This window comes from Penicillium canariense, assembly GCF_028826845.1.
Source record: "Penicillium canariense strain IBT 26290 chromosome Unknown utg000004l_segment0_segment0, whole genome shotgun sequence".
Taxonomy (NCBI): domain Eukaryota; kingdom Fungi; phylum Ascomycota; class Eurotiomycetes; order Eurotiales; family Aspergillaceae; genus Penicillium; species Penicillium canariense.
The window spans coordinates 3,944,212-3,968,271 of NW_026622731.1; the positions used below are offsets into that span (position 1 = coordinate 3,944,212).

Genomic DNA, 24,060 nt, shown 5'->3' on the forward strand with positions numbered 1-24,060 from the left:
CCCTCGATAGCACTCCCTACCTTTTCTAGACAATCAGGATTCCCAGGAAGTAACTAGTGCAAAGTAATAATGATAGGGCTCCAATAGCTTCGCTGAATACAATTCGATACGTTCCAGAAGAACTTATCCTCCCTTCGAGAACGATCCTATGTGGAGTATACGTGCGCGGCCCGCGTAGATCTCCACTTCACGCGACCCGATCACAATCCTAACGAATATCCCGGGGTAGCTTGTTCTGACATATTCTACTCTGAAAGCTATAATTATAGAGCGTATTAGAACGGCAATTGTCCTTGTTAATTAAATACTATTGGTTTGCTTGACGCGTAGTGTGAATAGTATTGAGCTTTTACGAAGCACAAACACTGACTTGCACTTGTTTGGGCTGTAGTAGTAGTAGTGGGGGCTGGTAGTAGGACTAGTAGTCCCGGGTCTATGTAGCTTGGCTCGAACTTGTAAGTCTAGTTAAGATAAGAGATGTCTGTAGGGAGGGCTGTGACGTAAACCTGGACTCTGAATACCGGATGCACTTTAATAGGCTATAAATACTGCCTTGAAAAGACCAACTGATCTCCACAGCTTCCAATTGACTTTATATCCTCGCGTTGCCCCCGCGGCCTCTCGCCAAGTGAGATCGTGATCCAGTGCCCTTGTTGTGCTCAACAATACTGGTGTAATTGTCCGCGTGTGGAAGCGGCTCAAACAAGGCCAAGTTCCGCGACGAAGGACTCCATTTGGCTGGTGTACCGCATGTCATTGCCAGTCTGTGGCAGGTGGACGATGCGATATGTGTCGAGGTAGGCGTGCAGTTTTATAAAGCTCTTGGAATGCTAGGGACCGGGTTTGATGCGAGCCAGTCAGCGAAGGCACTTCGACGGGCTGTGCTATTGTTGAGAGATGAAGTGTTAGTCCGGGGTTCTGGGAGGCGTACATCCATACAGGACCATGAGGCCCGTGGAGGATTTTGTGATTCTGGTAAATCCTTTTTAAGCTTAAACTTTGGACTTATACTTTACCCGTAGCGCACTCCCACGGAGCCTGGTACGTCGATTAGTTGCGATCCGAGTTCCTGTTGATGCAGTGTTAGGAGACATCATGTATGCCATCAAGTCCTTCCATTCGAAAAGCAACCTACCCCAACTATAGGCCTATATTTCCACCGGAACCCAAAAAAAGCCACAGTGAGACGCCCTTGTAAACAAAGGACTCGTGAGGCCATTTGGCTTAAATCTTCACGTCCCCCTAACCTTGCACGATTTTTCATCTTCCCCATCACAACAGCATCGGATTTCCTGGTCCTTTTGATTCCATCTACCCAAGTCCTTCGAAACCTGTTCCTTCATGTCTATTCCACCATGACGAGTCAGCCCACGCGACCCTCAATACCCCCGACGGCGGCCATCGGCGGAGATGCGCCATCGAGCATCATCGGCCTGGACAAACAAAATAACCCGATCACCTCCTCCTTCGTGACCGACCTCGAAAGACTAATCCTGAAAGCTCCTCCACTACAAGATGTCGATTGGCGCGGCATTCCGAAATTATGCCATAAGAACACTCATCTCCGTGCCGCGTACGTTCAGCGCGCTGGAACACTCGCTCCCCAGGGCGAAGCATGCAGATCTTGTGAGAATAACTGTGGTCCGTTCGCGACGTGTCGGACCCTGGTTGTCGATGGTATAGCTATTTTTGGAGGGGCCTGCGCAAACTGCACCTTCCACGCGGGTGGACATAAGTGCTCGTACCGTGAGGCACTTCCCAACCACGTTCTTTCGCCTCTGAAACTGCAGAATCCCGACCACCCACTCTTGAAGGGTAGGGTTCCTCCCTCGCCCGTTCGAAAGCGCGTGAATAGCTCTTCCCCTGGCAAGGCTGCTACGAAGAGGTCTCACAATTACCAGCCAAGTATTCTCATCGAGGATTCCGACTCTGATATCAAAGAAGTCCCCGCAGCCACTGCCTCTCCCAAGAAGACTCGTGGGAATACTTCCACTCCCAAGAAGATCCCTATGCAGGTTACTGTCCCCAAGAAGGAGATAACTACATCTGTTTGGCCCAAGGAGACCGTGAGGAACATTAGTTTAGCTCCATTCAAGGGCCGATGGCTCATCTCGCCCCTGGACGACCCGCCTGTCAGTGCACTTGATGGAGATTTCACCTTTGCTCGCAGGGCGTCTCGTGAAATTCCGGCCATGATTGCCCGTCTCCAGAGCGACGCTATGATCCTGAAGGATTTCCTCGCCGAACATAACCAGACAGATACACCTGTGGAGTCTGAGGAGGAGGAAGCACCCCGGAATCGGTTTTATAACCGCTGTAAGTAGGCGATTGTCTCGGGCGGAGTTTGGTGGAGTTTGGTAGTTCTGGACCCGATACCAATTTGTTTTCATCTCTCATCTGATCTGGTTAGCGGCCTTTATGGCCTTCCTGTTGACTCTTAAGGTCTTTTGCTTATCTGAAGCCCTAGCACAATGCCCATTCTTGAATGGCTTTTCTAGATTGTCAGTTGATCATAACATATCTTGAATATTTCCTTTTCCAGGTAACTATAGCTCCTGTCCGTAGACTTCTAAGGTTCTATCTTTTGAATTTCCCGCCCTCTAATTCACCAGTTTCTCACCTTCCTCACTCGAAGCAAGACTGGCGAATTGAATCCCACGGATAGCATGGCCCTTCCACATCATCAGCATAACGAAGAAAAAGGAGAACATTGCCAAAAATGCCATCATGCCATACACCCAGCCCACATCGACTGCCTCCACCCACGGATTAATGTAGAAGCTGATCGTTAGCCCGTAGGCGATTCGGTATGCACCAATCACAATGCCCGCCTCCGCAGGATACTTCGTGAAACACTCAACGACATAATTCACTGTGACCGGCACACTCGCCAGCGAACCAATAGTGACGATGAAAACTGCAAACGCGAGGACCATGTAGTGCAGATGATATTGGAGTGCGGCACCGAAGATTCCCAGTCCAATCGGGTTGAGGATTAGACTGGGGAGCCAGAGGACATGGAGCCGGTATTCAGGTTTCCAGACCCCATTGTTCCAGCGTCGCGTGAGAGCGAGTGGAATGCGATCGTTCAATAAATGTCCGTAGAACTGAACAAAGATGATACCGATCCAGTGACAGAAAGTGAATGCCGCGTTTTGCTTGAGGGAAAATCCGTAGCCCCCAGCGGCGACGGGCTTCTGCAGCCAGACAGGAGTGAGCGCGTTGACGCCAACATAGAAGCCGAAGGAGATGAGGGTAAAGATCCCCATGATAACGGTGACGGGGCAAATGCCAATGAGAATTGGGGTGATTGCAATCCTGGCCTGTAAGTTGTGATTGTTAGTTATAGAATTTAGATATAAGAGGGCGTTTTTGACAAACCGTTTGCCTCCAGGTAGTCGGCTGCACGACTCGCTGTCCAAAGAAGAAGGTCGCGACCCGGTTGGCAATAAATCCTTGCGGAACCTTAGGATTCTTCTCCAAATCTGCACGATTGAATCCTGTCTCCTCGAGGCACAAAAAGCAGCAAATAAGAGTAAATCCAAGTAGACCAACAGTCCACCAGAACTCCACCGGGAAAAAAGCGCCTGCAGAGATGAAGCCCGAGCATGTCGGACCGGCGATAGTACCAAACAAGAACGACATATGCAACGCAGTGAAAGCGCGGCCACGCTGATGCAAGAAGAATAAGTCGGTGACGACGCGCGGACCCAGTACGGTCGGTACGGCACCAAAGAATCCAGCGAACAGCCGCGACATGATATACGGAATGTAGTCATTGGGGTGGGTCATCACAGCACCCCATACCTGACACACGAGCGTGCAGAGCACACACCAGAAGATAACTGAGCTCCGGCCCAGAACGTGTGCGATGGGGGCGAAGAAGAAGGGCCCTGCGGCCATGCCGGCCAAGGCGGCGGAGTTCTACACCTCAATTAGTTGTTCAAAGGACCACAATGGCAGAATAATAGAAAATAGAACTCAAGATAAACATACCGCATAAGACTCCTGCAGCTTCGTCTTATGATACAACTTCTCTTGGTCCCCAAGATTCAGCTGCCCTGACAGCGGTGCAATCGAGCCCGAGAACGAAGCCAAGCACAGCACCGACAGAACCACATACTTCCGCCGCAGCGACCAGTTCTGCCAAGACACCCTGTTAGTACGAGCATACCAGCGCCTTCCCGCGCAAGCCAAGCCTCAAGGAAACCATCACATACCAGAGGATCGCGAACGTGCGTACTGGGCTGGGGAATCAACACGAGATGCGCCTCGTGCGCTGCAGTCTGGGACGATTCCACGTCCTGTGCCTCTTTGACGTCGTCCATGGTGAGCCTCGTTATATTCGCTCACAGCCAACGTTATAGCAGTTCTCTTCGCCGAGTCAGGGGATGAGTCGAGGGACCTAAATTATCCCTTCTGTTTTGATCTTCCAACGGGCACAAAACTGGGGTTTCTTGGCGACCGCGCTCTAATTTATTTGCCGAGCGCTCGTTCGGCGCGGTCGCCTCCATTGAGACGCGTCAGCCAAAGCTAGACCGCAGTCAGCCCGCTGATCCTCCGTATATGCAAGTCCCCGCCGTGCAGCTGCTCTGCTGGTGTGCTGCTCGGGAGTCAAGGCTGGGCTGAGCGCCAACCATTGTATTTCCCAGCCCCAGACTCCGCTAGGAAGCTTGTTTGAGGATTATTTCTCCTCTAGGGGCGATTGGCCGCGCAGGGTCTCTGGTGCCGGTCGGGGTATCGTGTAATTTGGTTGAGAATCTGGGCCCTTGTTTGTCCACGGCCTAAAAGCTGGGGTAAACCAACCCCTAAGTTGTAAGAGAGTGTACTTGCAGCCTTGTTCTTGGAGATTATGGCTATTGACTGGGGAAAATTCGTATGCCGCTGAGAGGTGTTCTCGGCTCTTGAGGCCGATCGCACTGTCATTCAGCTCCACCGTGGAAATGAAGGACCCACGCGGGCTCCGGGAATCATGTCGACAGGGGTAGGGAGTGTATAGCTCGTATCGAGAATTGAATCGGTCGGCGACAAAAACATCGGAAAAAGATAAGGACGGATATTGTGACCAATCAATTTTTCGCGAGATTTTAGGCCTTTCTAAAAACGAGAAATGTCACGTTATCGTGGGAAAGGCTTCTTCTCCCCTCGCCTATAATTTCACATTCCTCTTCTCCTAGCTCCTCTGTAGATATGAACAGCGGCCCAACATTCACGACCATTTCATCCCAAAGCCTAGAACATATGCGTATTCTCATTATGGGTGGTCTTCGTGGCCTCGCTGCTGCTGTTCCCTTGTTACGGACGGCCACATGCTCAATTGAGTACTCTCTAATTCAGCCGTTCCTCTCCTCCAAGCTCTCTGTGTCGATGGTCTTCAATAAACGAGCCAGTCCTTCACTCAAAGGCGGTGGACTCGTGATTCGCCCCAATGCCTTCCGCAGTCTACAGTCCCGGGGACTGGGAGACGCTATCGAGCAATTTGCGGACAGACGCCTTCCATTCGAGATACACGACCTAAAGAAAGAAAATCAGAAGACGCGAAAGCGGCCCCAGGCCCTCCGTAAAAAGATGCAAGACATCTATTAGACTGAATTGAGCCATGTGCTTGGTTTGAAGAGGGACAGTTCGTCGTTTGGCGCAAACCTGGAAATCTCGCGTCTAGAAGTGGCTCATTGGGTGTCGGGCCGGAGTATGAAGGTCAGGTAAGGATGTAAGATGAGGTGGATATTCCATACTTGAGAGCTAAATACACAGGACGGCGATATTGAACTCGAAAAATGGTGCTTTGCATTCAGATGCGTCTTATGAAATTCTCGTATTCAGGAAAGAGGGAAGTGCTGGCATGTAACTAGAGCCATCAAAATCTCGCGAGACTGAACTCTGCAAGATGCAAGCTTTGATGGCCAGGGCAGTCTAAAGAAGGGTAGATGTAGAAAGAAAGTTTCACGAAGGGTCGAGCCGGTGAGGCGATCACCTTCGAGCACCAAGGGAGAAACAAATCCAGAGGCTAAAAGCACTAACTTCTGAGTAGCGGCATATTGCATGTCTGGCTATCTATGCAACCTGACAAGTTTGATATCACCGACAATAACGGCAAGCTTGCGATAGCCCGAAGTGGGGTAGGCTCCGCCGGCTTCGGCGACAGGCTCAAGTGGCCGAGGGGCTCCGAATACAAAACTGCCTAATCTTCATGAAAATTGTGATCATCCCGGAGAACAAAAAGCTTAGAGTTCTGATTTCCCAATTTGCATCAGCTATGAGATAATATATGTCTTATTAATTCCTGCCTTTTCTCCCCACTCATCTTCCCATCCGCTCAAAATGGCTACCAGTCCAGATCCCGAGTCTCAAAAACCCGAGCCACAGCTCAATTCCCCGCACAACGCAGACACGGATGAAGAAACAAGCTCCAAGCCACAACCGCCAACCGGATATGACCTTCCACTATGGCGCAAGTGCCTCATTCTATTTGTCGTCAGTTGGATGACTCTGGCAGTCACATTCTCCAGCACTTCACTGCTACCCGCAACTCCTGAGATCGCTGGCGATTTCTCCACGACCACGGAGATTCTGAATGTCATCAACGCGGGTGTTTTGATCGCAATGGGATTTTCCTCATTTCTTTGGGGCCCCTTGACTGACTTATTTGGGCGCCGAAATGCATATAATGCCGCTATTACGGTACTGTGCGCCTGCTCGGCTGGAACCGCGGCGGCAATTAATCTGCATATGTTCATTGCAATGCGTTTACTCTCTGGATTTACCGGAACTTTCTTTATGGTCGCTGGCCAGACGATCATTGCAGACATCTTTAAGCCTGTGGGTTATTTCCTCATCTCATGCTCATTTCATGCCGATATGGGGAGTTGCTGACCACGTTTTTGGTATAGGTCGTGAGAGGGACAGCAACGGGCTTTATGATGGTGGGATCTGTCAGTGGGCCAGCAATTGGTGCGTATATACCATTCAACCATATCTCACCAGCTCACTTGGAGGAACTAACAAAGGATAGGTCCCTGTATTGGTGGTATCATCGTCACTTTCGCCCATTGGCGTATCATCTACTGGCTCCAACTTGGCATGGTTTCGCTTGGACTTGCACTGTCCCTTCTGTTTGTTCCAAGTATACAGAGAACAGGCCAGGCCGTGGCACCAAGGCAGCCCATCAACCTGTCTTTAGTTCTGCATATGTTCAATCCGTTGCGTATCTTCCGTCCATTCATCTACCCGAATGTGTTCCTCAGCGTAAGTACAGGTAAAGTGCTGCTGGTCGAGTTCAAGCTAACTCTAACAGCATCTTACATGCGGTCTGCTTGCCACTTTCCAATATGCAATTCTCACCTCTGCTCGCTCAATATTTAATCCTCGTTTCCATCTCACAACCCCCCTTGTGAGCGGTCTGTTCTATCTTTCTCCCGGAATAGGTTTCCTTATTGGCAGTGTTATGGGTGGCAAGCTGTCAGATCGGGCAGTGAAGCGATGGATCCAGAAGCGAAACGGTGTACGCCTTCCTCAGGATCGGCTGAATAGCGGTCTGGTGACTCTTTTTGTGGTACTTCCGGCTTCAACATTAATCTACTCCTGGACTTTGCAAGAAGGGGTTGGAGGCATGGCGGTACCCATCATCAGTGCTTTTACTGCCGGCATCGGATTGCTGGGCACGTTCAATGGATTGAACACGTATTCAGCTGGTGAGCTATTTCTTTCATTCCCAACACAGCAAGACAGGATTCTGACAATTTCATCAGAGGTCATGCCGCACATTCGCTCGGAGGTGATCAGTGGCAAATATGTGGTCCAATATATCTTTGCTGCTTCGGCAACAGCTGCAGTCGAGCCTTTGATCAATTCTATTGGAGTTGGCTGGACATTTACAATCTGTGAGTTTAAGCTTCAGCTACGATCACGCTGCACTTCTCTAATTCCGGACCCTAGGTGTAGCATTCGCCATCATTGGCGGGTTCTTTGTGCTGGCTATAACTAAATGGGGGATTGACATGCAGCGAGGGGTTGAAGAGAAATTCGGCATCGATGCGAAGCCGTCGTAATCACCTGCATTTGCATTTTGATTTTTCGTTATGGAGTGATAGACATTGCATATAGATATTGATCGATAGATACATAGACAGTGATGCATGATAAAGAGGCTAATGATAATGGAATTTGAACAGATTCGGATCTTTCTGCAGATAATGCTCAACTCACTTGTGACCGCCACTACTTCATCTGCCTTGCTAGCAAAAGTACGGAGTACTGCTGGACTCACCCGCCGACCGCGGGACCTTTGCTGTAGTTCTAGAAGGCTTTTCTGACGTGGCCGGTCCACTATGCAATCGTGCGGAATATGATTGGCTGATAGTGCATGCAACTTCGGTCTAATCGCCGAAGTCTCGGCGTCTACCTCAAGATCGCCGACTTCCCATAGTGAGCAAAGCAACCTACATCCTACAATTTATCATACTGGCCAATCCGAGGGAAACGGACAAGACGGAGAATGGCACGAGCCATGGGGCTGAAACGACGCTCCCTTCTTGCCGATGACGAAGAAAACAGCCCACGACAACAGAGGAGGAAGTTTGTCGCGTGCGCAGTCCAACCTATCTCACCTTGTGCGACAACGCTGACTGACAAACCCTGCAGATGCCAGCGATGCCACTCCCATAAAATCAAATGCTCTGGAGACCAGCCCTGCAGCAAATGCCGTGCTGTGGGCTGCGCTGATGAATGTGCCTACGCCGCTCGGGATCGCCTGATCAAAGTCAGCGAGAAGTAGGGCAGCCCGCCCCTTGCCGAGCCAGCCAACCGGCCGCTAGGGAATGATCCTAAATGATTTGGAAAAAGGCTAACGGAAACTCTCCGCTCTAGCTACCTTGATCAGCTTCTGGCGGAGAATCGGCGCTTGAAGGAGCAATCGGTCACCTCGGGCGATGCGACCGAGGAGAGTGGCCCGCAACATACGGAACGGTATCTCGCTTATACCTCCAAAGAAACCATGAAATATTCTGCTAATGCGGTGGACAGTGCTCCTTCTCGGCTTGTAGAAACTGATGCCCCTGATGCCCCTGATGCGACCAGCATCCAGAATCCGATTATTGGTGACCGAGCATGGTTCCATCGCTACGATCCATCTTCTCCACCCATATATATCGGCGAAGCAGCGTGCTCGGCATTTGCGACCCGCTTTCGTCGTTTCTTGACAGGGAACAATGCACTACCGCACATCACTCGCACCCAATGGGAGCGAGAAGAGGCTATCGCAGCGGCAGCTAATGAGGTGGACCCCCAGTGGCCCAGTTTGCATCATGCTCGGCTGCTGGTGCGAATCGCGATCCACCAAATTGGCTACTTGTACCACCTCATGATGCGCAAGTCCACCCTGGAGAAGCTGGAGGAAATTTACCAAACAGAGAATTTCGAATGTGTATCGAACAAGTGCAAATTCTTTGCCTTATTTGCCTTTGGTGAGGCCTACTCCATTCGCTCTGAGCCTACATCCGGATCGCGCGTCCCCGGGACAGGGTATTTTGCGCGAGCTATGAGCTTGGTCCAAGTCCTACCGGAGAGGACGAGTATCACTCATCTTGAAACCTTATTATTGCTTGTCAGTTGATGAGACCCTTCGATTTGTGGGCCGAAGCTTACATTCACTTCACAGTCATTGTTTTCATATTACCTTAACCGACGACACTCGGCATACGTACTGATTGGAAACGCCATGCGCATGGGCCTCACGATAGGTCTCAATCACAACATCCCCGAATCTCAGCTCATCGATCCCGTGGAACGTCAACACCGCATCCAGATTTGGTGGACGATATACATCTTCGACCGCATGTGGGGATCCAAGATGGGACTTCCCCTGCAGATTCTCGATGAAGATATCCACGTCGACATGCCTACAACGATATCTCCCAGCTGGAGACATGAAGAAGAGCTCTCTGACACAGACCACATGACTGCAAACATTAAGCTGGCCAGAATCGTGGGCGAGACGATAACAAAATTGTATAGCAGGCGCAAGTACCAGGAGACATTTCTGCAACGTGTTCAGAAACTCTTAAAGGCGCTTAAGCACTGGGTTGATACGCTACCGGAAAACCTGCGGCTCAACATGGAGGATCTCGAATCGAGCAAGAAACCTGTCGTCTCATTGCACCTGGCCTTTAACCAGTGTGTGATCCTCACAACGAGGCCCACACTCTTACATCTTCTCATCACGCTCCGTAAAAATAACGGCTCGCGGCCACTGGGGGAGAATATCCGGGAGTCGGTCTCCCAGCCAGTTCTAACACTCAGCGAGGCCTGTATCCATGCTGCACGCCATTCACACTCGATGATCCTGACACGCTGGATCAACGGGACCATGCCGACCTTCGGGTACTTCCACGCCCACTACCTATTCTCCTCCGCACTCATCCTAGCCATGTACAGCTTCGTGCCGATTGGAAATCCCACGGACATGGGCAGTTTCGACTCCGCGCTGGATCTCCTGCGGTCCATGTCCGAGAACGGGAACCTCGCTGCCGCAGAGTTCTACCATAATCTCGAGCAGGTTAGGATATGCCTAGACGCATACCGCGGAACCAATCGGAATCGAAATAGCGATTCAGGACCCGAAATCGGCGTCGGCATGACGAACTCAATCGCTGCACCTACACCAGGTCCAACATCAGGACTAGCGTCGACACTGGCGCCGTCCTCGGCGCCTTTGCCGGGTATTTTACCCAATGCGTCTATCACGCCTGTTCTGCCTACAGATGGTGACTTACTAGCTGGGCCTGATACTTATGCCTTACCAGTGCGGGACACCATCAGCGGGTACACAACAGAGATGGCGTTCTTGGAGCCTACGATGCAGGACTTTTTGGCGCAGTCGGACATTGACCTGGGACTATTGCATCCAGTTGACACGTTCCTCAACGAAGTGGAGAATCTCTATACATGTCATGAGCTGTAGTAGTGGGTTATGGACTTGATTACTGTCGTCGCATGGGAGCTGGGATGGAGTATCTACTGGGATACATCGCCCCAAATTCTACTGTTGATACTTTCATTCAATATCATAATAAATTGGGGTGATAGCTGGAGGCTTGTGCGATACTATTGCACGTGTCTGCCCAGTATTTTGAATGAATACCGGAGAGACTGTTGATGTCAGTCATGAAACCTTGTATGATTGGTTGTTCCGTGGCAGAGCCCAAGTAGCCAACTAGCGAGTGCGCCAGTAGGTTCGGGAATGTTAGCATACTTTCAGCATAAGCAAACAATGTTGTTGATACACGATTGACGCCCACAGCAAAGCAGGACTGAGGCGAGGTATATGCCTCCACATGCTTCATCCACTGATATGGGTGGCATATGCGATATAGGACCCCGTAAAAAGACAGCTCAGGAAAACATGGGGAACCATAATCAACAGAAGCCTTGGGGTAAAATGGGCGCATACACAGCAGCGGGGGAGGCCAGACTTGCTGGCAAAGCCCCGTGAGAAATCTCTAGGCCAACCAAACCTAGACAGCAATCCTGGGACCGGCATGATAGAATGAACAGGTATTCGCGGAGAGCACGGCCAGATCCTAGAGTATGTCGTCGATTTCAAAGCCGAACTTCTCACCGTGCCGTGAGAGGATATCCATGCAGACAAGCCAAGCTCGATGGGAGGACTGGTCCTTGGTGGACATCTCGCGGAGCCATCGGGCAGCCTTCTGGACCTTCGCAACGAGGCGTGCCGCCTCGGGAGTTCCGGGTTGTGTGCGAGCGAAAAGCTCGATGAGGAGGATGGTCATAGATTGCATGATGTAGTGCAGGATGCACCACCAAGGGGAAATCCCGAAGAGCCAGGGCGCGTCTGGCTCACTTGGTAGCATATTCAGCATTGCAGATGCCACTTGCACGCACATGGCTGCCATCGTGCCACATAGAGCCCCAGAAGGACCGCTACCGGGAACTTGATATGCGAGGTGGCGGAGGCAGGGCTGGGAGATAATGAGCTTGGTGGTATAGAAGCGGAAGCCGAGGCTAATACGCTGGCGAACGAAAGGGTCGGTAGAGGGAGCATCTAACTTCGTAAAGTGGAACTCAGCTGGTAGGCGGGAGAGCCAATGGTCAGCTTGCGCGTTCAAGTTGGATATCGCAACCTCCATCTCAATCCATGATCGCCTGGTTGTCCCAGGGGCGTACAGAGTCTGAATAGCATCTCTCATGAGAAACGCCAGGTCCACCCCGTACAAAAAGTGTAGGGAGATGTTCGGTGTAATTGTATCGGTGAGGGAATTGGCTGTTTGCTCAGCTTCCTTCCCTTTCTTCGAGCTGGTGGTCGCCCCGTGCGTGTAATCGGTTGAGGCATCGCTGGATTTCGGGGTGCCGCCGCCACCCGAAATCAACAGGGCAGTCAAAAGGTTATTTCGGATAGACAGGTCACCGATCAGTTGCACAACGCCTTCGGTTTCAAAGTCCTCTTCGATGTAAGGAATCGGAAGGGGTGTTGTGCAGAAAAACGTCTCGGTGCTAGGCGGACGGCCGGTCATCGCACACAGCACTATATCCAACATAAACAAGGCCCACCACACACGGTATCGGGTCTCCTTTGAGACTTGTGCAATGCTCTCTGTTTCGCTACGAAGATTGAGGCCCATGGCTACCGCAGATCGAATCGCAATTCCAATAATTCGCCAGGCCCTAGTAAAGGGGGAAGAATCTATGTTAGACGCAATGACCCAGAGATTCAGGAGATCGAGAACAGGGACACTGGAATGACACACCGATTGATTTGACCAGTGGAAAGGAGATAGAAAGCAGAAAGGCCTTCCACTTGGACTTGCTGTAAGTTCGGGTGTTCCAGAAGCGCGACATTGCCTCTGCCCAGCTGCCACGCTCTTGCAAAATACATCAAATGGTCATTATCGTCTCCCTCTGCTCCATTACCAACGAGCTTGGAGTACCTTGTCGCGATAGCAAACACCAAATTCAGTACAGCTATCCATCGCTTCCCAGGTCGCACGTTCGGATTCGTGTAGAAGGATCGATACTGACCTAAGAAGATCCCCTTCCCTATAATAGGGAATGCAGGATGAACCGATTGGAAGTAGACGTTCACGAGTGTATCGGCAATGTGTTGGGGAGGTCGTTTCGAAATATCGACACTGTCAAGGTTCAAGATCTCGGTGTCGTCTTCGAAGTAGTTCAAGGATGAGATGGAAACAGACTCTCGATCGGGGGCCTCACTAGCGGGTATAGTGCTGTTATAGTCGAGGTCGCGCTTGAGTTTGTACAACCATGCCATCTCCGAGTGCTCGCCCACAAACCCCATCGCCTGGACTTTTTCATCGCGGTTGAAGTCCTCGGTGGTGTGATCTATTGCTGCCAATGGATAGCTCGAAGTTCCGACTTCAGAAAAAGACACCGAAGGGCTCTGCAGCCAACCATGATTAGATATTCTGCTGATGGTATTTTGATGGGATCGGGGGGAGTGTAGGAAAAAGGGAGATAGGGTATGGGAAGGCCGTGGAATCTCACTTTCACTAGTTGCCCACGTTGGCCGCGGAGAGTCTGTTCAACATGCTGAGCCAACGATGGGTCGAGTCTCGGGTACAGATCTCGCAGCAAGGTTTCGTAGGTATTAACCTGCGTGGTAAACTCTTCTAGCTGCCTAAAGTTCTTGGTTAGAAGAGCCCACTACAAATTCTTCAATACGCAACCCACGCACTTAACCATCTTCTCGCGTTTCCGGTCGCTGTAGGAACATGAAACTCCAGCATCTTGACAGCGCTGGCAGGAAGGGCGATGCCCGCTACATTTGGCTTTTTGATCGCGGCAATTCTCACACGCACGACCAACGCGGCTGCTGCTGGTCCAGGTAACGGGACGCGTAGTTCGGGGTATGGGAACTTTAGGATTCGAGGATCGTTCGCTTGGAATTGGATGGGGTGACGAAGGGTCTCCACGCCCAGAAACCAGTTCAACATGGGGCGAGAATCCAAACGAAGCCAGCTGGGCGTGTGTCGGGATCGCACACTCATGCTTGATGGCTGACTCATTCTCCGGGGATTCCGAGAGATATTCAGGATACAGCGGCTGAAGGGGGATTTTACCACTCATCGTGCGCGTGTCTTGTTGCTCGCTGACGGGTTGCGTGAGAAAGTAGAAAGCGCCGAAGCGCCCATGGAGACTAGCGGGTCAGAAAGCTAGCCCTGGAGAGGGGGCTCTGTCCGATGTATCAGCCTCGGCAGATTTTTTTTCCCACACTGGGAACGGAGTGAATTTGTACGCAGCAAAATGACACGCAAAGGTATGGCCCGGCGAGATCCATTCCTAAAATGGTGGGGAGGGGCCGTCATCAGTGGAGCGTTGTGGTATGCTGGAAGCCAGTGCCGTGCGTTTTGCCACTGACTCTCGGGCCGCTAGAGCTCAACAATAATCTTCAACGGCCTCACTTGGCGCTTCCTTGCGCTGGCAAGCGCGAGCAGTCAGGAAAATTGTCGCAAAGTCCAGGGCATACTTGTATCAAGTGGTTTCTCTTGTGTGGCACATCTGCAATTCCGACACGCACGAAGATCATAGAATCCGGATGGTTTTAATCGCCTATACGGCATCACCGCGGGGAACCACGTATTAGTGTCTGGGTAGTATCCATCATATCCAGACAAGGGCTTCGGCCCCAGTGGCTCGTGGACTCAAGCTCTCTCGGTGGTCCCTTCTCTGTGACAAAAGGAACGAAGAAGAAGAAAAGGTGACGGTGAGACGAGACAATACAAAGCTTGATCCATTCCATAGGAGTGCCAGAAGCTTGTTATTTGGGCCAGATGATGACTTGCTTGTTCGGCTTTTGCGGACTAGCATCTTCTGATGTGAGCTATGGCTCGGCATCCGAAAAGGGTGTCGCTTGCACGGTGATTACCCGTCCGGCACGCGCATTGCGACGATGGTGAGAAGGCCCGTCTGATTCACGACCTCGTCGCGAACGAGAAAGAGTCGAGCCGTCCGGGACTAGAGTAGCTGGAGAACTCTCTTGAGGATCTATCGGACGATGTGTCTCACTTCAATAGGCAGACGGAGATCTGGAGAAATATTTTCTGAAATGCAGGCGTTGTGATCCTCTGGGTTCAAAGAACAACACGATGTCAGTGTGGATGATGAAACAGTTGACAAAGCCCATTAACCCATCTGACGATAAGTCGCACAATACTCCACCTTGAAGGATGTTTCCACTCGAGAGTTCCTTCCAACGTGAATGACGGCTTGTTGCGCGCGGTGCGGCTGACCCAAGGGCGACTTCGAGCGAGTCGGACGGTCGAATGCTTCAGTGAGTCAATTGGCATTTCTATCAATCACAAGCAAGGCTAACTCACCGACACCTTGGATCATAGGGATGATTCACTTGAGCCAACACCCCGAAATAAAGCACGTTTCGGATCAAGACGTTCGACCTGTCTGGCGACAAGCAACAGCACGGCCCTGATCACCCAAAATGCGGCATCGACCTACATCCAGCACAGTCCGAAGGCACATGTGCAAATCATCCACGATCTTGGGAATACAAATAAACCTTTGAGGATGAATTGGGAGAAAGATGGTTGCTGTGGCGATGCTGTCCATGGCGATAGCGCAGCACTGGCAGCGGGGCCAGTTCTGGTTTCATTGGCCTCCCAAGAATATCTCGGAGGTTGAGCTTCACTCATCAGCCTAGAGTTATTTCCTCGCTTGGCGAAGACTGTTCGAGCGTGCCAACATCATCACACCTTGGTGGTCATGAGACGCAACGAGTTCTATTCCTGCATATTAGATCGGAGCATTGTAGGTTCGATCTCGATATGTAGACATGGAAAAGGCCACCTCATGGTAGTAATGGTGGCCCTCTGATGCTGGGAGCCCAAGGAAACTTTGAAATAAGGACGTGGCACTGGTGATAAACCAAGAATTTCGGCGACTGTCCTCGGGAAGCGCGGCACTGGCGACCACCCTTCCACGTCGATTCAATGAAACTTCAAAGTCGCCCTCAGATACACACGCACCTCACGCCTCACGCCTCACTCTTGGTCCACAGTTGTGCATTGGCAAACACTATTCCTGGGCGGGTGTCGTGACGATCATATTGCGGAGCTTTAGAGTAACGCTGAGTCCTTTCCTTGGAAACCAGAACCCAGCATTGGGAATTTGATGCTGCTATGGGAGTTTTTGATACAATTTGATAAGCAGACTCATGGGTAGTTCAGTCTCTTAAATCTGAAATGACATCGAATCAAAGTTGAGATCGATGCGGCGTGACCTGGTGACATCATTCTTGGATGGTACATCCCGGGATGGCAATAAATCGTCTACGCCAGCTTTGAGCGGGACAGTGGACATACAACTTGAAAACTTTTGACAGAATCCCTGGAGGTGGTTTGTTCCGGCCAGGCTCTTTGCCCACAGCATGGCTTCGGTCGCGTGGTTGCTATGACGTTTTTCTGTTTCCCTAAAGCCCCGCAGCTTGGTCTAAGTTGGAAGGGGATGGTCGTTGATGCGTAAGAAAAAGTTGGGGTCCTTGTAGGAGCCGCTATATGGGCCATATTTGAGTTCCAGGGCTTTTTGTATTAGCTTAGGTTCTATGTTGAGATAGATAAATTAAAAGGTAACTTACTTGTACCAACATCCTCGTGTAGAAGCAAATATTCCACCTGCGTGATATCCTGGTTGAAGAGCCAGTCGCGAATCTGGTGTGAGAACCAACCTAGCTATAAATATGGACCCGAGTCGGCATCACTTTACCTCGTAACACTCGGCTCTTAGAAAGATAGCTCTTTCTGAGTGATATCACATCCCAGCCGCGCATTTACAATGTGCTTTAGCTTTCGAATTTGACGGCCCCAAAAGCTGCGTATATCAACAGCTATGCCAATAAGCTACTTCCAGCTCTCGATTCACTCTACGCTAGGGTAAGCGATATTCTCGTTAGCGGCTGAAGGGGCCCTGAATCTATTAGAGTGCTTCTGGCCCAACGCGACTCATGTAGCTGCGACATTGCTTGCGGCCTGCTGTTCGCATGTTAACATGACCGATAAAAACTACTACTACTATTATTATTATAAGAAAAAAGTTCTTGACGCTCATTGACTTGATTCTACAAGACGAAAGAGGTTTTCTATGGCCTGCGAGATAAATCTCTTGCATTCGGCCCTCAAACAAGTTTGGAATATGCTGTCGGCTCTTGCTCGTCACCCAAGTACTAGTGGCATCATAGGGGCCTGCCTCGTCAACACCAGCTTGGTTCGACCAAGCATAGCACCGATTAAAGCAAATTCGCGATTTTTGGTAGTATTTAGTATTCAGCAGGCGAATAAGATAGCCACGCTGCGCCATCCCTCGTAAAATGGCCGAGGATACTAACAACATACGTGTTCACCAAGTATTCTTCCCACACCGGTAGCCAAAAGGCCCCTGTTGAAGGCCCTATGGAGCTCTTGTAAGGCAGATTGGTTTTGGACACCTGGACGTCTGGGTTAGGCCAGTTGTACACTCCGTTTTGAATTTATTTGTGCAGTGGTATGCCGGAGACGGAGAAATGGGCGGACGGAGATTACCACAAGATAATGTCTTCTTATTTCTTTCAGGTGTATTTCTCCTGACATGGATCAATATCTCATTCTTCGGTCCTTTTCGTTAGCCTGATCGGGAGACTAGAGGAGGTTTGGTTGAGACGCCTGGCATCGAGTCTAATGAATAAATGTACTGTGTCTTCCAAATAATGTTGTGTCGCTAATGCGCTACACAATTGACCAGCTTTGAGAACTAGAGGAATGCACGAGGCACAGAACTTTCGTAACATTGTTGATCAACTGCGCTACACTACTGGCTGGCTCTAGTAAGAAAGGCTTCAATGACTTGCCCCATTGCCATGTAAAACGCCTGAGGCACCAAATGAAAACGTGACTGCACGTGACACGTCCTATCTTATCGGTGCTGATCCGCATGATGCGGTCCATGCCTACCGAAACAATCCCCGGCGAAGCTGCCAATTTCCCCTCTGGCGATGCAGTGAAGCTGAAAGATGTCTTTGCGCGGGCCCATGAGGCGGTCCCATCTGCGGCAGGTGAGCGCCGCAAGTTTGGAGACCCTTTCCACGGCCCACTCAATTGAAGCATCGCATCGCGACCACGGCCCCACGCCGGACGAACGCATTGTCCGAGTGTTCCCCAGCTTGACCCGGAGACAATGCACCTTGTGGGTTCACGATGAGATGTTCTCACGGGAGGAAATTTTACTCAACCCCTCGGCATTCGGTGAAAGTGGAGTCCAAGTCGGCGATGTGGTTGAGATTCTGCCTGTTCGAGCGTCTGGGGACCCCGTCCATTCCGCCTTGAAGCCAGATGCAGCTGTGAAGACAGCCCGTGACGGCCATAGTGATCTGAATCCACCATCCCAGACTGACCGCACTTCCAAATTCAAAACCCCGCTGCAAAGCCGATGTTTATTCGTGGTCAAGCCTCTCCCGCAAGACATCAAGTCTCGGCATCCAAAAATGGAAATCTCAGTGACCAACAGCGTGGCCAATATCTTTGGGTTCAAGAACCGGACCCAGGTACTCTTGGCAATAGTGAATCGGGAGCAATGCGCCGCGTCTCACGTGGATATCGCGTTTCGCGATCAGTACATGGTTCGCTCTGATATGTGGCGATTGGTCATGTCGGAGCTTGTAGACAAGATCATCTACAAGGGACAAAAGATCATGTTCATGGGCAGTATCAAAGCCACTATCAAGAACATCTTCATTCGAGAGAAGAAGGTCCTTTCCGGCTACTTCTCGCCTAATACCATTCCGGTCTTCCGCAGCGAATCAGCCAAATATGTCTTGTTTATTCAGATGTCGCGAGAGATGTGGGACTTTGATTCCGAAGGATCTGGGGATATTTTGTTCAGCCGAGTTATCAACGGCTTCTTACCGGAGCTTTTCAAGCGATGGGTCAACTCTGACGCGAAGCATTTGGTCACCATCGTCCTGTTTACCCGCGTGGAATACGATGCATCTACCCACCCAAACCTGTCCAGACTCAATACTGGAAACTTGAAGAATACCTCTGGTCCGAATCGTGTTCCGACTCGTGATTTCTACCGTGTTGTTGTGAACGATATGGCAAGTGGCCACTGGACCACTATTCTCGATGAGCTGAAAAAGAACTTCCGAACATTCCTGAGAGATGTCTCTATCCTGAAAACAGAAGATCTGGATGCTGCAGCAGGGAGCGGTATCAAGATCCCTGCCAAGCCTCATACCGCGACTATTGCCGGGCGTCCTAGTACAGCTCTACGAGGCAACATTCTAGAAGCCATTCATCTTGCCTCCGCTCACTTAGCGTATGACCATATTGACCGAGATATGGTGCACACAGGCACTTCAATCATTGTCATCACACCTGGTAGCGGTGTGTTCGAGGTGTCTTACGAGTCTCTTGCCTCTACTACAGAAGCCCTTGCGAATCGTGGCATAGCTATTGATCTCGTCTGTTTGAGCCCCATGCCTCTTCACTCAGTGCCTTTGTTCAAATATCGAGAGCCGGCTGAACAGCATTATAGCTCATTCTCCAAGACAAGTGAAAACCCCAAAACCAATATGTCACCCGAGATACCTCATTCCATATCGAGCCTGGTCAGCAGATCATCCTATCTGTCCCCTGGGTCATATCTTTCTGCCACTCGCATGCGAGAGCGAGGCAACCTTAAGCCAAAGGATTGGAGCTACGGAATCCCCCATTGGCTTGATATTTCCTATTGGAATCCCGAAACGTACCGAGAAGCTCGTCGAATTCTGAAAAACGACCCCAATGCGCCCATTCCGTTCACTGTCACCCGGCCATCCAAAGCTTTCACCCCGCGGGTGCGTATGTACGAGATCCAAATGATGGGAGTCATGGAAAGTGAGCAATCAAACATCTCTATTCCGTACCTGCTTGAGGGACATGATCTGGGAAGGTCTCGTGGCACCTGGCTTGGAAATGTTGCCCCTATTCGCTCCGCTCCAAGGACACGTTTTGCGAATTCCTCGTCTCTTAAAGTGCAATACAGTGACAGTCTAAGGCCCGAGCCATCATCGTTCCTTGAAAATGTTGCCGACCAAAGTGAAAAACAGGCTAAGGTCTTGCAGAAATCACGCAAGTCCGTGATGGGTTGGATGGATCAGTACGATGAAAATGTCTTCTCAGCGGCTCCTAAACGGCGCCAAGCCCCAAAGCCCAAAAGCAAGCGCCTAAGCGAACCCGAGGTCCAGGTTTCGGGCGTGCATGAACGAATATCTGCGCGATCTATATCTCATCTTCGCGAACATGAGACGAACGCAAGCGAGAACAATCAGATTTCGTGGGCTAGTGGTCCCCGGAGACTTGATGCATCCTCTATTACCACTCCAAAAGGCTCTATCTCTTCAAAGAGCCCATCACCAAATAAGCCAGTATTGAAGGCTGTGGCAGCTCCACGGGCCTCGAGGATCTCTCGAACAATCAGCTTTGCGCTCCGTGGTCTGAGTGCCACTGCCCCGAGAGCCCAAGCAAGTACAGGCATCCATGTAGAGCATGCCAGTGCGGGACCCATGTCCAACCAAAGAGGCCCTCGCAGCACGTTCTCGTCAGACACCAGAAGTATTGCGTCCTTGAGTCCTTCGGAAACTACGTCGATCCGAACCATTGCTGACGTGTCATCACGACCATCTACACCTCCAAAGCTTCGTCCGGAGCCCCGGCCAGCTCCTTCCAAGCCGATATCCATAAAACCGCCAGTAAAAAAGCCTTCAGAAGCTGCGGAGCAGCCAGAACGTGGAGCGCCGCAGAGTTCATTATCGACATCGGCGGCCGACACCCAATTCAATGAAGAGGGCCGTGACGAAGGCCCAAGGCGACTCCAAGACCATAAAGTTGGGATCACTGTCAATCACAGTTCTCGAGATGGGTCGGTTCGGTGCTCGCCAAGCAAAGCCCTCTCCCCTTGGGTTCGATCTGTGAATCCTTGCAATACACCCAAGGACGTTCTGCGCAACACTAGCTGGTTTGGCCGCTGGCAGCATGCATACCCTCGTCCTCCACATGTGGCTGTGGTCAAGTGGAAAAGTTTGAAGTCACCGGCAGTGCTGCCGTTGACCACCGAAGAGTTCCCCACAGCCACTGAACTTGCTTCTGAATATTTACAAACACCGTATCGTGTCTTTCCAAACGATGACTCGGATGGATTCGAATGTCCCAAGTCCCGCGGCATACTCCTGCGAGAGATGATCTCGCTTCGACTGTCCCACGGCTTCCAGATCGTTGTCGGCAAGAATGTGGCTGACGTGTCGGCACAACCTGCTCTCGAGTCTTTAAATGTCTTCGACACGCGGGGTCTCGAACGAGACGGTGTCATTGTTTTCCTCTCCAAGGGGAATGCTATTCATCGTCTCATCTGCGTACACGGTGGTGAAATAGAAGTGACGCGCTTTACACACCAAACAGCTGCGGTGCTTGCGTCTTCCAAACAAGCGAGCTTCACCCTGTATCAGCCAGCCATGAGAACCATTCTGAATCCAGAATATGAATTAAAGGACATTAAGCTGGACACAACCGCCGAGGAGTATAACTGGAACTATGCCGACAATTACTTGGCAGGTCATCGGGACTACCTCCATAATCCGGCACAGCAACTCCATTTCTGGCGGGTTCGCTATGTGTTGATCCCCATGCAATTGCACACTAATTCGCGGCGTCATTTGCAATCCTTCAACGAGGATAACGAAGAGGAAATCCACCTGCTCGGAATTAGCCAGCTCACCCATATCTGGCAGCGACACAAATATGTATCCCCTGAGGAGAAGCGATTTGAAACATCGACCAAGAAGAGGGACGCTAATCCACTCAATATCATGTACCAGACGCGGAACCCATCAGAAGTTGTCGCTGCAGAGCTTGATCGGCTCTTGCTCATTGACCCGGGACTCGACAATCCGCCAGCTCAGCTTCTCCCCGAGTCAGAACTGCTTGAGAGATCCAGCATCAACTTGTCCACTTTTGCCCAGGTGATCCAGGCTGAAAAGGGTGTGCGAATGATGGATCGACGATGGCATTGGCGGCTGCATTACAACTGTTTCATTGGCTTCGAGTTCACGACTTGGTTGCTACAAAATTTTCGTGATATTGACACCCGCGAAGAGGCGGTTGGGTTTGGCAACGAATTAATGAAGCACGGCCTGTTTCAGCACGTGGAGAAGAGACACAATTTCCGTGATGGCAACTATTTCTACCAGATTTCAGCTGAATATCGTGTCACCCGCCCGGAATCTCGAGGTGGCTGGTTCCCTCAGCTTCGACCTGACAAATCGATGCCGTCCACACCTGCTATCGGAAATGTGAAAGACTCTCCATCTAGTGTTCATACCCGCTCCGACAGCACAGACGAGTGTGTGCCGCCAACACCGAACACCCCATCCAAGAGCAAGAATAAGGTCGCTATCATGCTGTCGAAATCACTCAAATATGACGTGGATAATCGCAAACGATCGAATCGTCCTGAAGTTGTCGATCTCCATTATGACCGGCTGCATAACCCCGAGAACTGTTTCCATATCGAGCTCAGCTGGATGAACACAACACCCAAGCTGATTGAAGACACGGTTCATTCGTGGGCCTCGACTGCAGAAAAGTTTGGTCTGAAGTTGGTTCAAGTGCCCATTGCCGAAGCCTGCGCGATTGACCGGACCCAGCCATTCCGCAAACCTTACAAGGTTAAGCTGAAAGTCCCGCCTCCCAAGGGGCCCGTTCACACTGTCTTCAACAATGCATCGTTCGCGCAACCAGGCCCACCGGACAAACTCTACTACCAAAAAGCACTCCTGCGAAAGTTCGACTTCGTACTGGACTGGGAAGCGTGCACGGCGTTCCCGGCGGATGTAGAGGTCTCCTTCTCCTGGGGCAAGCCGGACTACAAGTACCCGCAGTTCATCCACCGGGCAGGTAGCCTTCTCGTCCAGATCACCGAGGAGGGTGACTTCTTGTTCCTTGCGAATCGACTGGTCAGCACGCGCAGTTTGTCGAGCCGAGATGCAGGCCGGTACGAGCATTACAGTCGCCCAGAATACCGGGGCCGCACTGGCACGCATGATCCACTGGACCGCATGTCGCCGCGCCTGTCGCCGCTCACCCGGCCTATTCATGATACTGGCAGCCCACTCCCCCCGGCTGGATCCAAGGACATCGACTCTGCGAATCTGTACCGAGCACCCGAAGTCATCCTCCACGGCTTCGTTGATTTCTGCAATGACACCGCGCAGCTCGAACAATTCTACAGCGAGTCGCATGTCCGCCCGGTATCAACCAAGGTCGAGCCCACCACTGCGCACCTCATGGACACGTCCATCCCGTCCCTGGAGCTCCCGGCCAGCGTGGTTAGCCACCACATCTCCCCTCCACCCGGCTTGCCGTCCCGTGTGACGATGGAGTCCCGCGACTCTCGCGACGGGCTGAAGTCGCCGGAGGTTGCACGGACCCGAGCTCGGGGAGAAAGTGTTAGCTACAAGGGTAGCCCACGCAGTGGGAGTCTGCGTCCCCTGATGTGAACGGCTTTGGGTGGCGTTTCGGGAAACCCCCCTCTCGAAAGCTTGAGAATACCCTGGGACATATGCTGTCCCAGTGTAGCTCTGTAGCTCTGTAGCTCTCATGTATTGTGATAAATAATGTTAATGGAGATGTTACGCTATTACCACAGCTCCGCAACTTTCTCGTACGCATAATTATAGGGCATGGATAACACACTTTACTCTTGCCTGTCCTCCCCGCTTAAACAACCCCCAAACCTTCCCCTCCGACCATCGGGGCCCACACCAAGCGCAAGCCACACGCGATTTAGCCAAATCCCTGTCAATTCAGCCGGAACTGCTCCTCCCACGCTGGTTGGTGGACTGACCCCAGCGCAGCTGTTCCCAAGCTGCAACTGTCCGAGAAATTGTGGATTGCCCCGCCTCGACCATCCGGACAGCGCAGCGGAGTCGTCGAGCTACACGCCATCTGGCTGTCGGACGGGACCCCGTGTCGAATGGAGGTATTTGAGATGGCGGAGCCTGGTTGAAAACCG

General features: G+C 51.3%; 7 protein-coding genes across 7 annotated transcripts; 5 read left to right on the forward strand and 2 right to left on the reverse strand.

Moving 5' to 3' along the window:
- Positions 1–1,355: 1,355 nt before the first annotated feature.
- On the forward strand, positions 1,356–2,324 carry N7482_007693 (DUF3716 domain-containing protein; the record flags this gene model as incomplete). The annotated part of the gene is made up of 1 exon (XM_056689817.1): positions 1,356–2,324. The coding sequence occupies one exon, from the start codon at positions 1,356–1,358 to the stop codon at positions 2,322–2,324; it is 969 nt and encodes a 322-aa protein (XP_056542246.1).
- Positions 2,325–2,600: 276 nt separating this feature from the next.
- N7482_007694 (Major facilitator superfamily domain general substrate transporter) lies at positions 2,601–4,328 on the reverse strand (the record flags this gene model as incomplete). Its single annotated transcript, XM_056689818.1, has 4 exons — positions 2,601–3,323; positions 3,382–3,924; positions 3,997–4,143; positions 4,221–4,328. 4 exons carry the CDS (start codon positions 4,326–4,328, stop codon positions 2,601–2,603), a joined length of 1,521 nt encoding a protein of 506 aa, XP_056542247.1.
- Positions 4,329–5,190: 862 nt separating this feature from the next.
- On the forward strand, positions 5,191–5,586 carry N7482_007695 (uncharacterized protein; the record flags this gene model as incomplete). Its single annotated transcript, XM_056689819.1, has 1 exon — positions 5,191–5,586. One exon carries the CDS (start codon positions 5,191–5,193, stop codon positions 5,584–5,586), a length of 396 nt encoding a protein of 131 aa, XP_056542248.1.
- A 735-nt stretch (positions 5,587–6,321) lies between these two features.
- Positions 6,322–8,048, forward strand: N7482_007696 (putative MFS transporter; the record flags this gene model as incomplete). The annotated part of the gene is made up of 6 exons (XM_056689820.1): positions 6,322–6,819; positions 6,891–6,951; positions 7,013–7,245; positions 7,295–7,691; positions 7,749–7,880; positions 7,936–8,048. The coding sequence occupies 6 exons, from the start codon at positions 6,322–6,324 to the stop codon at positions 8,046–8,048; spliced, it is 1,434 nt and encodes a 477-aa protein (XP_056542249.1).
- Positions 8,049–8,192: 144 nt separating this feature from the next.
- On the forward strand, positions 8,193–10,957 carry N7482_007697 (transcription factor domain-containing protein; the record flags this gene model as incomplete). The annotated part of the gene is made up of 5 exons (XM_056689821.1): positions 8,193–8,243; positions 8,435–8,583; positions 8,641–8,769; positions 8,842–9,601; positions 9,656–10,957. The coding sequence occupies 5 exons, from the start codon at positions 8,193–8,195 to the stop codon at positions 10,955–10,957; spliced, it is 2,391 nt and encodes a 796-aa protein (XP_056542250.1).
- Positions 10,958–11,576: 619 nt separating this feature from the next.
- On the reverse strand, positions 11,577–14,097 carry N7482_007698 (putative C6 transcription factor; the record flags this gene model as incomplete). Its single annotated transcript, XM_056689822.1, is given in 4 exon segments — positions 11,577–12,678; positions 12,762–13,411; positions 13,423–13,648; positions 13,706–14,097. 4 exon segments carry the CDS (start codon positions 14,095–14,097, stop codon positions 11,577–11,579), a joined length of 2,370 nt encoding a protein of 789 aa, XP_056542251.1.
- A 3,928-nt stretch (positions 14,098–18,025) lies between these two features.
- On the forward strand, positions 18,026–23,545 carry iml1 (GTPase-activating protein IML1; the record flags this gene model as incomplete). The annotated part of the gene is made up of 1 exon (XM_056689823.1): positions 18,026–23,545. One exon carries the CDS (start codon positions 18,026–18,028, stop codon positions 23,543–23,545), a length of 5,520 nt encoding a protein of 1,839 aa, XP_056542252.1.
- Between the last annotated feature and the right edge of the window lie 515 nt (positions 23,546–24,060).